The sequence below is a fragment of the Accipiter gentilis genome, chromosome Z (assembly GCF_929443795.1).
Source record: "Accipiter gentilis chromosome Z, bAccGen1.1, whole genome shotgun sequence".
Taxonomy (NCBI): Eukaryota; Metazoa; Chordata; class Aves; order Accipitriformes; family Accipitridae; genus Astur; species Astur gentilis.
Window position 1 is genome coordinate 4442250 of NC_064919.1, and position 12941 is coordinate 4455190.

At 35.5% G+C, this 12941-nt stretch overlaps 1 protein-coding gene across 1 annotated transcript in view; it reads right to left on the reverse strand.

The window, feature by feature from the left end:
* ADGRV1 (adhesion G protein-coupled receptor V1) overlaps positions 1-12941 on the reverse strand; it is a 284664-nt gene that overhangs the window by 243883 nt on the left and 27840 nt on the right. The window contains exons 15-21 of the mRNA XM_049794659.1: positions 12735-12898; positions 11953-12076; positions 11309-11575; positions 8095-8221; positions 5746-5963; positions 3864-4607; positions 1447-1820 (exon numbers count right to left, since the gene is read on the reverse strand). Coding sequence (XP_049650616.1) covers positions 1447-1820; positions 3864-4607; positions 5746-5963; positions 8095-8221; positions 11309-11575; positions 11953-12076; positions 12735-12898 — 2018 coding nt within the window. The remainder of the gene's footprint in view (positions 1-1446; positions 1821-3863; positions 4608-5745; positions 5964-8094; positions 8222-11308; positions 11576-11952; positions 12077-12734; positions 12899-12941) is intronic.

The following is a 12941-nucleotide window of genomic DNA, read 5'->3' on the forward strand; positions in this document are numbered from 1 at the left end:
AAGAAAGATTGGGATTCCCCCTTTCCCCAGCTAGAACGCTAAGGAAAAAAATAGATACATTAAAATAAAACTATACTATCATTATTCAGGAAAAACCTTAAAAACTTTTCTGTCTCTTTACAATTCTGTCTTCATAGACAACTTGACTTCAGGGGCAACAATTTCATATATTTGGAACAAAGTAGGTATTGATACTCACCATGTATTTTAGAAATTTATGAACATAGAACTAAAATAGAAAATAATTTTATTTGAAAATTGCCAGAAAGGCTAAAGCTATCTTAAGCATTAGATAAGTTTCAGAGCTGCTGTATAATACAGTGCAGATACTGCATGTGCCCTCAGCTTCCTAGTAGACAGATATGCACATAAAACTACTGATAAAACAATACTGTGTATCTGTATCATTACTGAGAGCTCTAATACTTCCCTGGTGAAATGGACGTAAGGTAAGTGCAAAACAATTAACATTCCATGTAAATTTTTAATTTAGCTTCACGGTTGGTTGATGATCTGTGGCATCACAGTATTATCAGTGGCATTTGAAACTGAAGGAATCTATTATCATAGCATATGGTTAGCACATAGAAAGCAAACTGAACCAAATTGAAAACCAGTATCACTGAGGCACAATGGTTACTTTCAAACACATAATAAGCACTTTGGTTAGAAACAATGTAATTAAAAGGTCATGAGAGTTATCAAATTGGAAAATATTCTGAAATTTGTTTTCCAAAATAATCAAATACCAATAGAAAAAGACATCATGTCTTTCTCCCTCATAATTGATTAAAGAGTAAAACTGAATTATGTTTCTTTCAATCCTCCCCCCAAAAGTAATAAGTTTATATATTGCATATATGGTGGCTACCACCAAAGAACAATTTCATGATTAAAAAAAAAAGCAATTCACAGCCAATATCAACCAAATTCACACCAAACATATGCAATTTATACCTTGTAACTTATGACAGCAATGATAGTAGAAAAATACATCACACCTTGCCATTGCATGACCTGTAGTAAAATTCTTTCAAACACATCATGTAACACAGAAATATAAAATAAAAATCTTTGCAATAATCCACTCTCCAAAAAAAAAGAAAATTAAATCTTGTATTCTAATTGATAACACAGTCTCATATGTGACATAAGTAAAGGAAAAAAATGTTCTTCCATAAAAATTTAAGCTTTAGTCTTCAGTTTATGTAATAAAATCAATTTTCTTAAGAAAAAAAATGGGAGATTTTTAAAAATGATACTTTAAATGCCAGTGAGACTGAGGCTGTATTAAGAGAACTTACACATTTCCAAATTCTAGAAAAACTTGGCTTAAATACAAAAGCTAACAATGTGAAATCAAGGCCCTGTAGAGGTCAACTGGTCTTGCCATTAATTTTTCTGTGTCCAAAACTTCACCTATTATTTGCCTTATGAACATCTTACCTCAGGAATACATGCTCCAGTGAAGCCAAATAAACCATTAGCATTATCACTTTTCTGTATTCTTAATCTTGCTGTGGTATTTTCTTGTGAAATTCGAGCTCCACCACGCACAGAAATGAGCTTTAGGATGAATAACTCCTCTCCTTCTTCCTCTTTGTCATCTTTTGCAGACACAATGAATGATTTATTGGTCTCTCCTTGCCGATACTCCAAATACCCAGAGACAGGGTGGACATCACTCTTCGCAGGAGTTGAATGGAGTTCATAGATCTCTGCTTGTGTCAATTTACGCTCATAAAGCCTTACATCCTGCATTAGCCCTGTGTACCTACTGCTGCCATTGATTCCTGCTCCAATTCTCACTATTCCTGGACCTGAGAAGGAAATCATAATTTTTCTCGTTATTGTACTTCTTCAAAGTAATAAATCTGCAGCTGAGTAGCTGTTATTGATAAAAATCAATGGCAAACCATTCATTATCCCTGGATTAGGAATCATATTGATCTTGAAATGCAAAATCAGGAAGTTCCTCGAGCATCATCTCAGTGTTACAGGTAGATCATCACAGGTCAAACAATTCCATCCTAGACTGTTTAGGTTTTTGATCCTACTAGTTCTACCAGCACATTGTCACTATCCCTTAATTTAATGAGGCTTGGAAACTTCATTCTTTCTATTAGAGATTTGCAGAGCACAACTGCAACCCTTTTCGGCTTTTGTTTTGCTAGACAGACCCCATTTTGTCTCTCTCTGCTAAGACAGCAGATCCATTCTGATGATACTCATCATCACTGCATTAGTCCTTCTGGACATGCTTTTCCCCTAATGCACTGGGAATACGGACTTCAGAAATGTACACCAAATTCCACATGCTTTTTACAACAGCATTAATACTTCTCTGTCTCCAAACAATTATCCTACTCAGCAAATCATAAGATCATAGCTGCCTTTTTCACAAATACACTAAGCTCATAGCTCATACTCATTCCTATTGTGCTAAAATACATAGGTATGTCTTCTTCCAGCTGTTTTCTGTTTTCAGAAGAAACCGTGCTCTTGAACGTACTGGCATACATATGACACTGAGTGTCAGTTCTAGAGAAGAGCAGCCACAGCAACTAATAATAGTCCCAGGGCACAAGGTGGAAGATGGTGAAAAAAAATGGGCTACTATGCTCACCACTGTGTAGTATCCAACATAAAATGGAGAGAGACGAAATCCTTACCTTATACTTGTAGTACCTCCAGACAGAGCATATGACATCTCCACTAATATAGAAAATTTACAATGACTCAGACATATCCTTCTAGCAACAAAAGTGTTACTGAATTTCACATATCTTTGTTTTAGAAACTGAGGGGGGAAAAAAGCCCTTTCTCAGCTACAGTACTGCAAATCTGATGGAAATTATTCATTGCAGAGGCACTACTTTGTTACAGAAGGCAAATTTATTTCTCAGACTTCAACCACTGGAAATTTATAGGCAGAAATAAAAAACTACACTCGAAAATTAATGAAGTCTCCTACCTAGTCTTAGTCTATGTTTGTGTACATATATGCATGTAGATGTATATGCATTTAACATGACTATATGTTTTTTAATTCTCCTTAATTACAGAAAAGAAGATTGTATTCAAGAATTTGATAATCATTCACTGCTTATCCCCAGCAAAAAAAAAAAAAAAGTGAAACTGAAGGTGAGGGGAAGAAAGGAAAAAGGATGGAGATGATCTCCAAGAAAAAAAATGCACATGGAAGAGTGGGAAACTGCAAAAGAAAGAGTAAATATAATGCATTCTGACCACATAATACCTGCCTTTATAATGGAATTGTTCTGATACTTCTCTGGTCACTGCTATGCTAGTTCAGAGTGAAAGTCCATAATGGTTACCTATGATTAAAACCACATCTGGGACTATCCAGTCAGATAAGCTGACATAAACAGGCTAATGTTCCTTGGAACAGTATTAAACTTTTAGGGATAATTTTCATATACCATGTGAATAAGTACTTAAGTAAATTTACACCCTGAAAAATTCCATTGCTTACAACATATTGGCTTAGTTGTAATATACTACACAACCAGAAACAAAACCATTATGGCATTTCGCTTGAGAAACTGAGAGGAAAACAGTCCTTTCTCAGCTACAGTGCTGTAAATCTTATGAAAATTATTAATTGCAAACATATTTAACTTTATGTATACATGATAAGCATACATATATTAATATAATCCAGCTCTAATTTCCATATGCTTTTTGAAAATCCTCAGAATTTTCTAACCATTCTTCTCAATTAACTAATCAGATATACTAATTTCAGTACCTTGCATACACCTGTCAAGGAGCTAGACTCTTCTATACATTGCAGAACTTTTGGAGAATATGGAGAAAAATAATGCAGACTATTGGCTCACCATCAGCAATTGCTTCTCCTTTAAGGCTCTTCATTCCTCCCAGAACTGGAATTCCATCCATGTAAAATTCAATTATACTTTCATCCAGAGTAATAAGGAGGTGAAGCCAAGTATTTTCATCCAGGTATTTCACGACTGCTGCTTTAGCCATATATGTTATATTGGATCCTAATGCTGTATAATGAAGCACTACAGAAACATGAGAATCATTTGTTCGGATTTTCACGCCATAATATAAGGTCCCATTATCATCATCCTTTTCAACTATATAACCATCAGTACTGATGTTAGGAATTAACCATGCTGAAAATGTAAAATTGGTTACTGCAGTATTTCCATTGTATGGGTATTCGGGACCAATAATCCCAAATGCATCCTCTTTTCCACTGAAATACAAAGCATCTGTTCCACTGTGATGGCGCCTCATGTGGGGCTGAGATTGTACTGAGCTTGGAAAAGATCCCAGCAGCAAGAAGTCTACCATTGATGGTAGTCCAGCTTGGAACGTACTAGACAGTATTTCCCAACCTAAACGGACAACACCAAAGGTGCCTTGTTGTCTCCAGATGGTGAAGTCTGTAATATAGGAAAGATCATCTTCAGAAAGAACATCTTCCACTATCTCTCTGTCCTGGCTCTCTGGATCTATAACAAAGACCCCAAAAGGGTCATCATTGAATGGGATCATCACCGTTACAGCAAGGCTTGTTTCTGATAACCGACCACCAGGACCAGGAGACCCACCTATAGAATGGAAGTTAGGGCAAAAGTTAATGGTCGGTTTCAAACTACACAGTCTGAAAAACGTACTAAGTACTTAAAGTTTTTTTTAATAAAAAATGTTTCTAAAAAGGCTTAAATCTTCTTTAAAGAGTCTCTGAACTCTTAGAAAGTGCTCTGATTTAATAATAACATAATGTAACTGTATTGTTTTTAAAACATTATAGTGACAATTTTCATAGAAAACAGAGCAGTATTTTTTTTCAACTGTAAAACACAAATTTGTCTTTCAGCTAAAACAAAGTTAGCTCCATCTGTTCTGAATTAGTCAATGAGGTATGTTACTCTAATTCATTTGACAAACATGGGGCCAAATTCAGTTCTCATATTACTCCAAGATTTACATGAATATGAAATGGCAAAATTCGGCCCATTGACTCTGAAACAGAAGCAGAGATACCTTGCAAAGTCAGTAGCCAATTGTGTATTAAAACTGCTGCCAAGTCCTGCCATTAGTCATCTACTTCTGCACAGTAAGAATTCATGATACAAAGATCATGATGTGAAGGCAGAGCCTCCATGTTCAAAGTGTGCAGTGACCTATTCTAGTAGGAAATCTTCTGTACACATGTATGGATTTCACTTTAAGGAAAGGCCAACACATATTTTTGTTGTATCTGGGCACAGAAGACCATAAATAGTACTGAGGTGGAATGAGTCGAGGAGATTTGGAACTCTGCTCAGTAGCAGACCTGTAGCAGTTGTAATTTAAGTCATATGAAGTGGTAACTATAAGTATTTTATCTCCTCCAGAAAAAAGCAAACAAACCAATCAACCTCCCTTATGGTAGACTTGCATAGCCTTTAATAGCTTTATTTTGTTTTCAACTACACAAAGATCTATATCTCTAAAATCACCAAGAGGCATCCTTTTTAAAGGTCAGATCACCAAAATGTGTGTAACTAATTCAGGAACTGAATAACTGCATTCATATACCTAAACTAAGATTAAATGAAGAACAAAACCTAAAACCTTACCAGAAAAGTACAGGATATCAAGACATGATTCAAAGCACAGCTCTTTCCAGGGTTGGTTTCTTTTTGATTAATTAAGCATAATTCTACCAGATATGAAAGGAATGGTGATAATGGAATACAATACCTGAAGCATTTACCAACTTTAGAATGTAAAATTCATTGAATTCAGGAATTCTATCCGAAATAGCATCGAGTGTTATTGGCTTTGATCTTTCACCATCCATGAAGCACACAGTCCCATAAGTTTCATAGAACTCTTCTCCTGGCCTCAGTGCAGAGTTATTATCAAACAGCTGCCAGGTCAACGAGACATTGCCAAAGTGTCCCCTATGTCTCAAAACCCTGTTCAGCGATACAGAAAGAGTGAATGACCTGACAGGTAAGCATCAGCATTCATTAGCAAAGGAAAACATGATTACACTAATCTTCCGTACTGTGAAAAATTATATACAACATTCTAGATAACCATGAACAATAAATACAACCATGAATAATAACACAATCCTCTCTGAAGGTCAGCAATTTCACAGTATAAGTCTAGTCCCAGGTATACCACAGGTACCTGAGAAAAAAGTAACCAATGCAGGTCCATGCAAAGCAGTACTGGTAAGCCAAACATCAGTTTGTCTTGCACTTCTATTATGTAAATAATAAAGATGAATGTGTAACAGTTCAGCAAGTTAACATTAAAAATTTATATACCTGGCCACCCTTAGACAAGAAAGACTATCGCCGGCATTTAACAACAAACATCTCTCCCTTTAACCTTCAAGCCTCCTTAAACGATTTCTTGCATTGGTATTAAATTTGGATTATGTTCTATGCCCTTCAGAAATCTGTGGTTATTCCACATTAAGAATGTAGTAAATAAAAACAAGATTTTATTTTTTTGTATAGCTATCTGGTAACAAAATTTCACCAATTTCCAAAAGGCATTATAAATAAAAACTGAAGCACAATTGCCTTTATTAACAGTGTGTTTTACATACAAAAAAGTGTGCTTCTGTTTGCACAGTAAAATAAAATGGTATACAAAGAGATTATATCAGGCTGAAAAATTAGTTCAGCAATACTAGTCTAGGCACAGCAACACAATTATGTTGTTTCTGCTTCCAAAGTTTTTTCCTTTTTTGCCATTAACCAGGGCGCTCTACCCCAACCATGTAGCACTGTGTGTAGCACTGTTGCAGTAACTCCAGTTACTCCCTTTAAAGCTCACTGCTGCCATTGCTGTTCTCAGTGGCTAGGTTATATGCTACTCTTGACCCTTGTGTTACGTACTACACAATAGCTAAAGCAGTGAGGGTATGGAAGAGACAGCTCCCTAGCAAATATATTTCATCAATGAGGACTGAGGAAGGTCCTCCGATGTTGGTGATCTTGGTATCATGAGCTTCCACAAAGCACCTGTATATAAACATGTTTAGTTCAAATCATTATTCTTCTCACCGTAAAATAAAAAAAATTATCTTGCAAATAACATTATAAAGGACCAAAAAAACCCCAAAGAGCAGCATAACAAAACCAAATATACAACATATTTAATATCCTCTTTTCTCAAGGATTTTCATTTTTTAGATGTGTAACACAAGCATAAAGACCAAATTCGCAGTCATAAGCATCTGTTTCAAGGCCTTAAAACAAACAAAACAATCAAATAAAAAGATACAAAAGAAAATCAAACAAATGTGAAAAGAGCTGCTTCCCTAATGTTCTGACTACCACATTTATTGCCACCTAACTTCTCTTTAGATCCTGTCTAGAGGTTTCTTATTGAAAAAAACTATTTTTGCCAAATTATAATCCCATCCTGACTTTATGGACCATAACAAGGTAAGATGCCAAGCAAATTCATTCCTTAACCCTTCCTATTCTTGAATACATCCCAGTGGCTGGATGGAAAATACTTTCAGAGGTCAGACTAGGGAAGAGTATTTTCAGTCTAGAAGATAGTCACATCTGGACTTTGAGTATAGAATTCCATCAGCAATTAACAGATAGAAGAAAAACAAACTAACAGAAAGAATACAGTAATATAGGTTGTTTGTAGGGGAAGGATTCAAAGCAGAGTGAAAAAAGATATGAACCACCACATAGTCATATTTAGCTGTATTTTGAAAAGATTTTTTACTTCTCTTTTAGTCCAGGTTATACTCTACTCAATCATCTAGATCCTTCTGTATCTAAAGTCTACTGAGAATGTAACAGAACAACCATGCTGTAGTCTTATTTATTTACATTTTAACATGACTTTCTATATACATTTTAATATGCACAGTCTACTTGATAATATAACAGTTGAGGTCTTCAATATGTTTAGAAATCATTTAATCCAAAATTTGGTAAAGCTATTTTTCTTTAGTACATTTTTATCAATGCAAACTTGTATGGGATTAGGTAAAAGTACTGTCCATAAACTACCACACATATCAGTTCAAAAAAAGTGCAAAAGTATTATTTAAAATTTACTTACAAAAAATTGTTACTTTTGCCTTCTTCTACAGGCTTCTCTAAAGGTTCCAAGGAGAAAATTCCATTAGGATCATCGTTTGCTTCAATAATAACTGTAGCCATTCCAGTCTTAAAGATAACAGTATCCCCTAAAAAGAGGGTGATTAGTTCTATCAAAACAGGAATCAGAAATGGAGGTAATTCTAAAACTGAAGTTGTTTCCTTTTCTCACAAAATGCTTTTATGCAAACAAAGAAATGAACAATGATAAAACAACCAGTGGAAACCAGTATGCGAGATATTCAGTAACAGGAAAATAAGAGTGAAAATACTTAAGTAGCATCTCATGCAGAGAGCAAGACATAAGTTTTGGAGGAAAATATATATGTGACATGACCAGAGAAGATGTGATTCTGAGTAGAAAGGATTGTATGAGAGGTAGTATTTTGTGTTTGATCAATTGGTCAAGCCAAAAGAAAACATGTATTCAGAGACCCTAGCTCTCCTTTAGACCTAGGATAGAAATATTGCACTTAAACTAAATACGGGCTAAGAACAATGTCTAACTGTTGCAGTTTAACCCCAGCCAGTAACTAAGCACCACGCAGCTGCTCACTCACTCCCCCCAACCCTTGTGGGATGCAGGAGAGAATCGAGGGGGAAAAAAAAGTAAAACTCAGTTGAGATAAGAACAGTTCAGTAGAACAGAAAGGAAGAAACTTATGATGATAATAGTAACACCAATAAAATGACAATAATAATAATAATAAAAGGATTGGAATATACAAGTGATGCACAATGCAATTGCTCACCACTTGCTGACTGATGCCCAGTTAATCCCCGAGCAGCGATTCCCCCTACCCCCAGTTCCCCCCCAGTTTACATACTGGGGATGACGTCACACGGTGTGGAATACCCCCTTGGCCAGTTTGGGTCAGCTGTCCTGGCTGTGTCCCCTCCCAACCTCTTGTGTCCCTCCAGCCTTCTCGCTGGCTGGGCATCAGAAGCTGAAAAACCCTTGACTTAGTCTAAACGCTACTGAGCAACAACTGAAACCATCAGTGTGTTATCCACATTCTTCTCATACTGAACCCAAAACATGGCACTATACCAGCTACAAGGAAGAAAATTAACTCTATCCCAGCTGAAACCAGGACACTAACACATATCACAGTCTACCTGAAAGGAAATAATATAAGATACCTGTGAAGTAGAGTAGAAGATAGTAGGATTTCTGTGTGTGTGTTAGCACTGTAGGGACATTCTAACACCCTTCCTGTGTCCACAGATGTACATTATGCTTCCACTCCCATCCCATTTTTCACCCTATTTGAGAGTGTTACACTAGCATTTGTTGCAAAATAAACAATGTGTTTACTGCTTTAACTTCATATGCTTCCACCTATATTTTCTCTGAGTCCAACATAATTCCAACAGTCCAATAAAATTTTCAAAAGCGATGTAATAACCAAGGCCTATATGTGCAACAGATCATAGAAAGAAAATATTCTTTTTTTTGCTTTCAGGAATGTGTATAGAAATATTCTGTATTCTTAGTGATTCTAGAGAAGCTACAGGATGATATTGATCCTCCTTTTAGAGGCAAAGGGAGCATGCAGCTACCCATTCTTGTAGGACCAGTGTGCCAGAAGGAAAGCCATCATATTTTCCCAATAGACTGGTAAAAGAAAATACCAGTAGATCCTGAAGAAAGTTAGTAACATAGAAAGAGATCACCAAAGATAAAATTTAAGACAGGAGAAGAATGGCTTTGTCCAATCATTTCTGTAACGTCGATGTTCTGTAAGAGACCTGGGTACCAGAGTGAATGCTAGCTGACCTTAGGAAACACTTAAGCTACTTTATACTCAAATAATTGCTGAAAAATCCCCTATAATTCTCTGGCTGCCTGCTACCAATGCCTAGGACAGATGCAGTTCGAGACCAATGAAGCCTTGTGAGCAATTCATAGACCAGCCACAGGGTGTCGACCTGAGGCACTCTCTAGGTCTCACTGACTTTTGAAGACTAGATGATTATAAACTGTAATGAGGAATAAGATACTTAGTCTGCATGCCTAAATGAAGAAATCTAGTTTTATGTTTCCTCATCTTGAATTCAGCGCCTGGTAGGTATTTACTTTATGAACCAACCACACAATCTAATGTGAAGGTATACTCTGATGGTTAATGGTGATACTTTTCCTTTGCTTTATTAAATTACAGTCCCTCAAGTCTCAGTCATTGTTCTGATGGCTTATTCAATTCAGTTTTGGTTTGCATTGCAAAGATATGCAGTGCATTCACTCTCAGCTACAGAACAATAACAGAAGAACAGTAAATCATTAATTTTTGCTAACACAATTGTAGATGAATCTCCCACTACACCTTGAGTTTTGGCAGGGCTAGGGTTGAGGAGGTTCTTTATTAAGCAGGTCTCAGAGCCCAGGAAAATTTAACTATTTCTTACATTTAACTTATATTTTTTTAACAATATTACACAGCAGTGATGGCTTATTCCAGAAGATGCCTATTTCAAAAATCAGAATGTGCTGAATAATTTTGTATCATTTCCTGCTAAATGATAACTGGTAACTGTTTAAAAAAAAAAAAAAAAAGGAAGACAATGTTAGTTCTGAGATAATAAACCCATTCTTTACTGGTGGTACACTGAGTCATTTCTAACACACATTTTTCTGTAAATTAAGCCTTGTAAAACTATAATGTCAGACTGAAAAAAACACACGCATACACTGAACTGTTACAAAAATAAAAGAGAGACCAATTTACATGGTTTTCCTCTAAAATAAGGCAGTTCTGTTTGTTTTTACAAAAATCAGGCAGTTGTGTAGTATACACTGGAGCATGACAAAAAATCTAAAAAGAATCCTTCTTTCCCTAAAACTGTTGTAGTACTAACATTCTTTAGCCTTGTGCTTCTGTAGTCAAGTCAAAACCCCATCTAATTTGGAGCATTTACATTTGAAAAGAGACTTTCACTCCAGTTGTTTTTGCAGGAAAGGTTTCAGCTGTATCATTTGATTTTTGTTTCCAGTTGAACAATTCAAGATGAAAATCCAATCACACTGTATACAGTTATTGTATAGAAATGTTGAAGCAAATCTTATTCATATAATACTTGACATTTTGCTTTATGATAAGACCAAGCTGGTAAAAAATTGCAGAAAAAAAAAAAAAAAAAAAGTTACTAAACATATGTTAAATCATTACTTTTACCTGTAGAATTCAAAAGGAAGATATAAAATGTTTCATCAGTTTCAGGGGTATCATCATCATTAATATACACAGATAAGTTCTGCTCTCTTTCTCCAACATCGAACAAAATGACACTGCTCCTTCCACTGGGAACAAAGTCTCCCTCTTCAGCTGTTGCATCTCCATTAACAGTAATATACTGGACAGCAACAGCAACATTAGTAGATCCATTCCTTAGGACTGTAAAGTTTGCAACACTTCCTTCTTTAACGCTCACTGTCAGAGGTTCTGAAAATACACAAGGAACAAATCTACCTGAGTACAAGCCTGAGCTCCTTGCATGTGGCCTATTTTCTTAATCTTCCCCAAGAGGATCCTTCTCCTCAGTGAAACAGAAGGCAAATGTGGTAAAGGCATTGAAATACTTGCAGATACAAGAGAATATTGTACATAGTCACCTAACCAATCCCAGCATCAACAAAGAGAATAATGAAATAAAATATGGGATGGTTCTGAAGGAAACAAATACAAATTCAACACAACAAAGACATGAACGTTTTATACTAGCTCAATTGGGATTAGGATTTCTCAGTGATCTGGTCTGACAATAAAATCTGTTTTGGGGTAGTATCTGTATTCTACATTTAAAAACAATAATATCTAACCTGCAAAATAAATGGGATCATCATTCCTAGTAATTTCTAAAATTGCATTGGTTATATTGCCCAGCCTGGCTCCACCAGTGGCATTGAATAAGCTGATGATGAATACTTCCATCTCTTCAGGTACCTGAAAGAGAAAGTATTATGAAACTAATTTCTTGCATACAGAACAATGAAGAAATTAAAATGAACAGCTGAGGTGTTTAACAAACTACAGATTTCTGAGTGTTATATTAATTTATTGATCCTTGAGTGCATCAAGAGGGATGACAAATGACAGTTTATACAGTTACACAGAAACCATCATCAATCTAAAATCCTTGCAAATAAGTCACCTCATCTTTACTGTTGTACAGACGACCCAAAAGTTATCTTGTGGTTTCCTGCTTCTGATACATGTGATTTATTTTTACAGCTTTATTTATTTATTATTAGTTATTCTCATTCTTTTTTATATTACTCCAAATATACCAGCATTAAAAATAAAAATTAGGATTCCTGCTATGAAAACAAGGGTTTTATTCAAACGAACTTTTCTATAATTTAACCACATTCAACTACTCTCAGCTTCTAATTTTTTTGTGTTTGTAAGTATGCACAGCTTCTCAAATTCTTTTATGATTTGCTGAAGTAATCTCAGTTTTACCCAGGTATTTTGATTTTTCCTACAAATACTTAGCAGGCTCTTAAAAAACAGACATTCCTTCTTTCTCCTTAAACTGTAATGTTTTCGCACTTAGTCTTTGTCCCATATACTCACACAAAAACACTGTAAAAATGTTTACCTCATCTGGCAGTGAGTAAATGGTGATATTTTTTGAAAACTCCAGATTATCAAAGAAAATAGTCCCTTGTTCTGGATAGATGTCATTGGTACATGCTGGGTCAACAACCCAAGACACACTAACGTTGCCATAGTTTCCTTGGTTTCTTACAACTCTGTAAGCAGCTAAAAAATGCAAACATATACAGTCAGTGTGCATCTTCAGAAC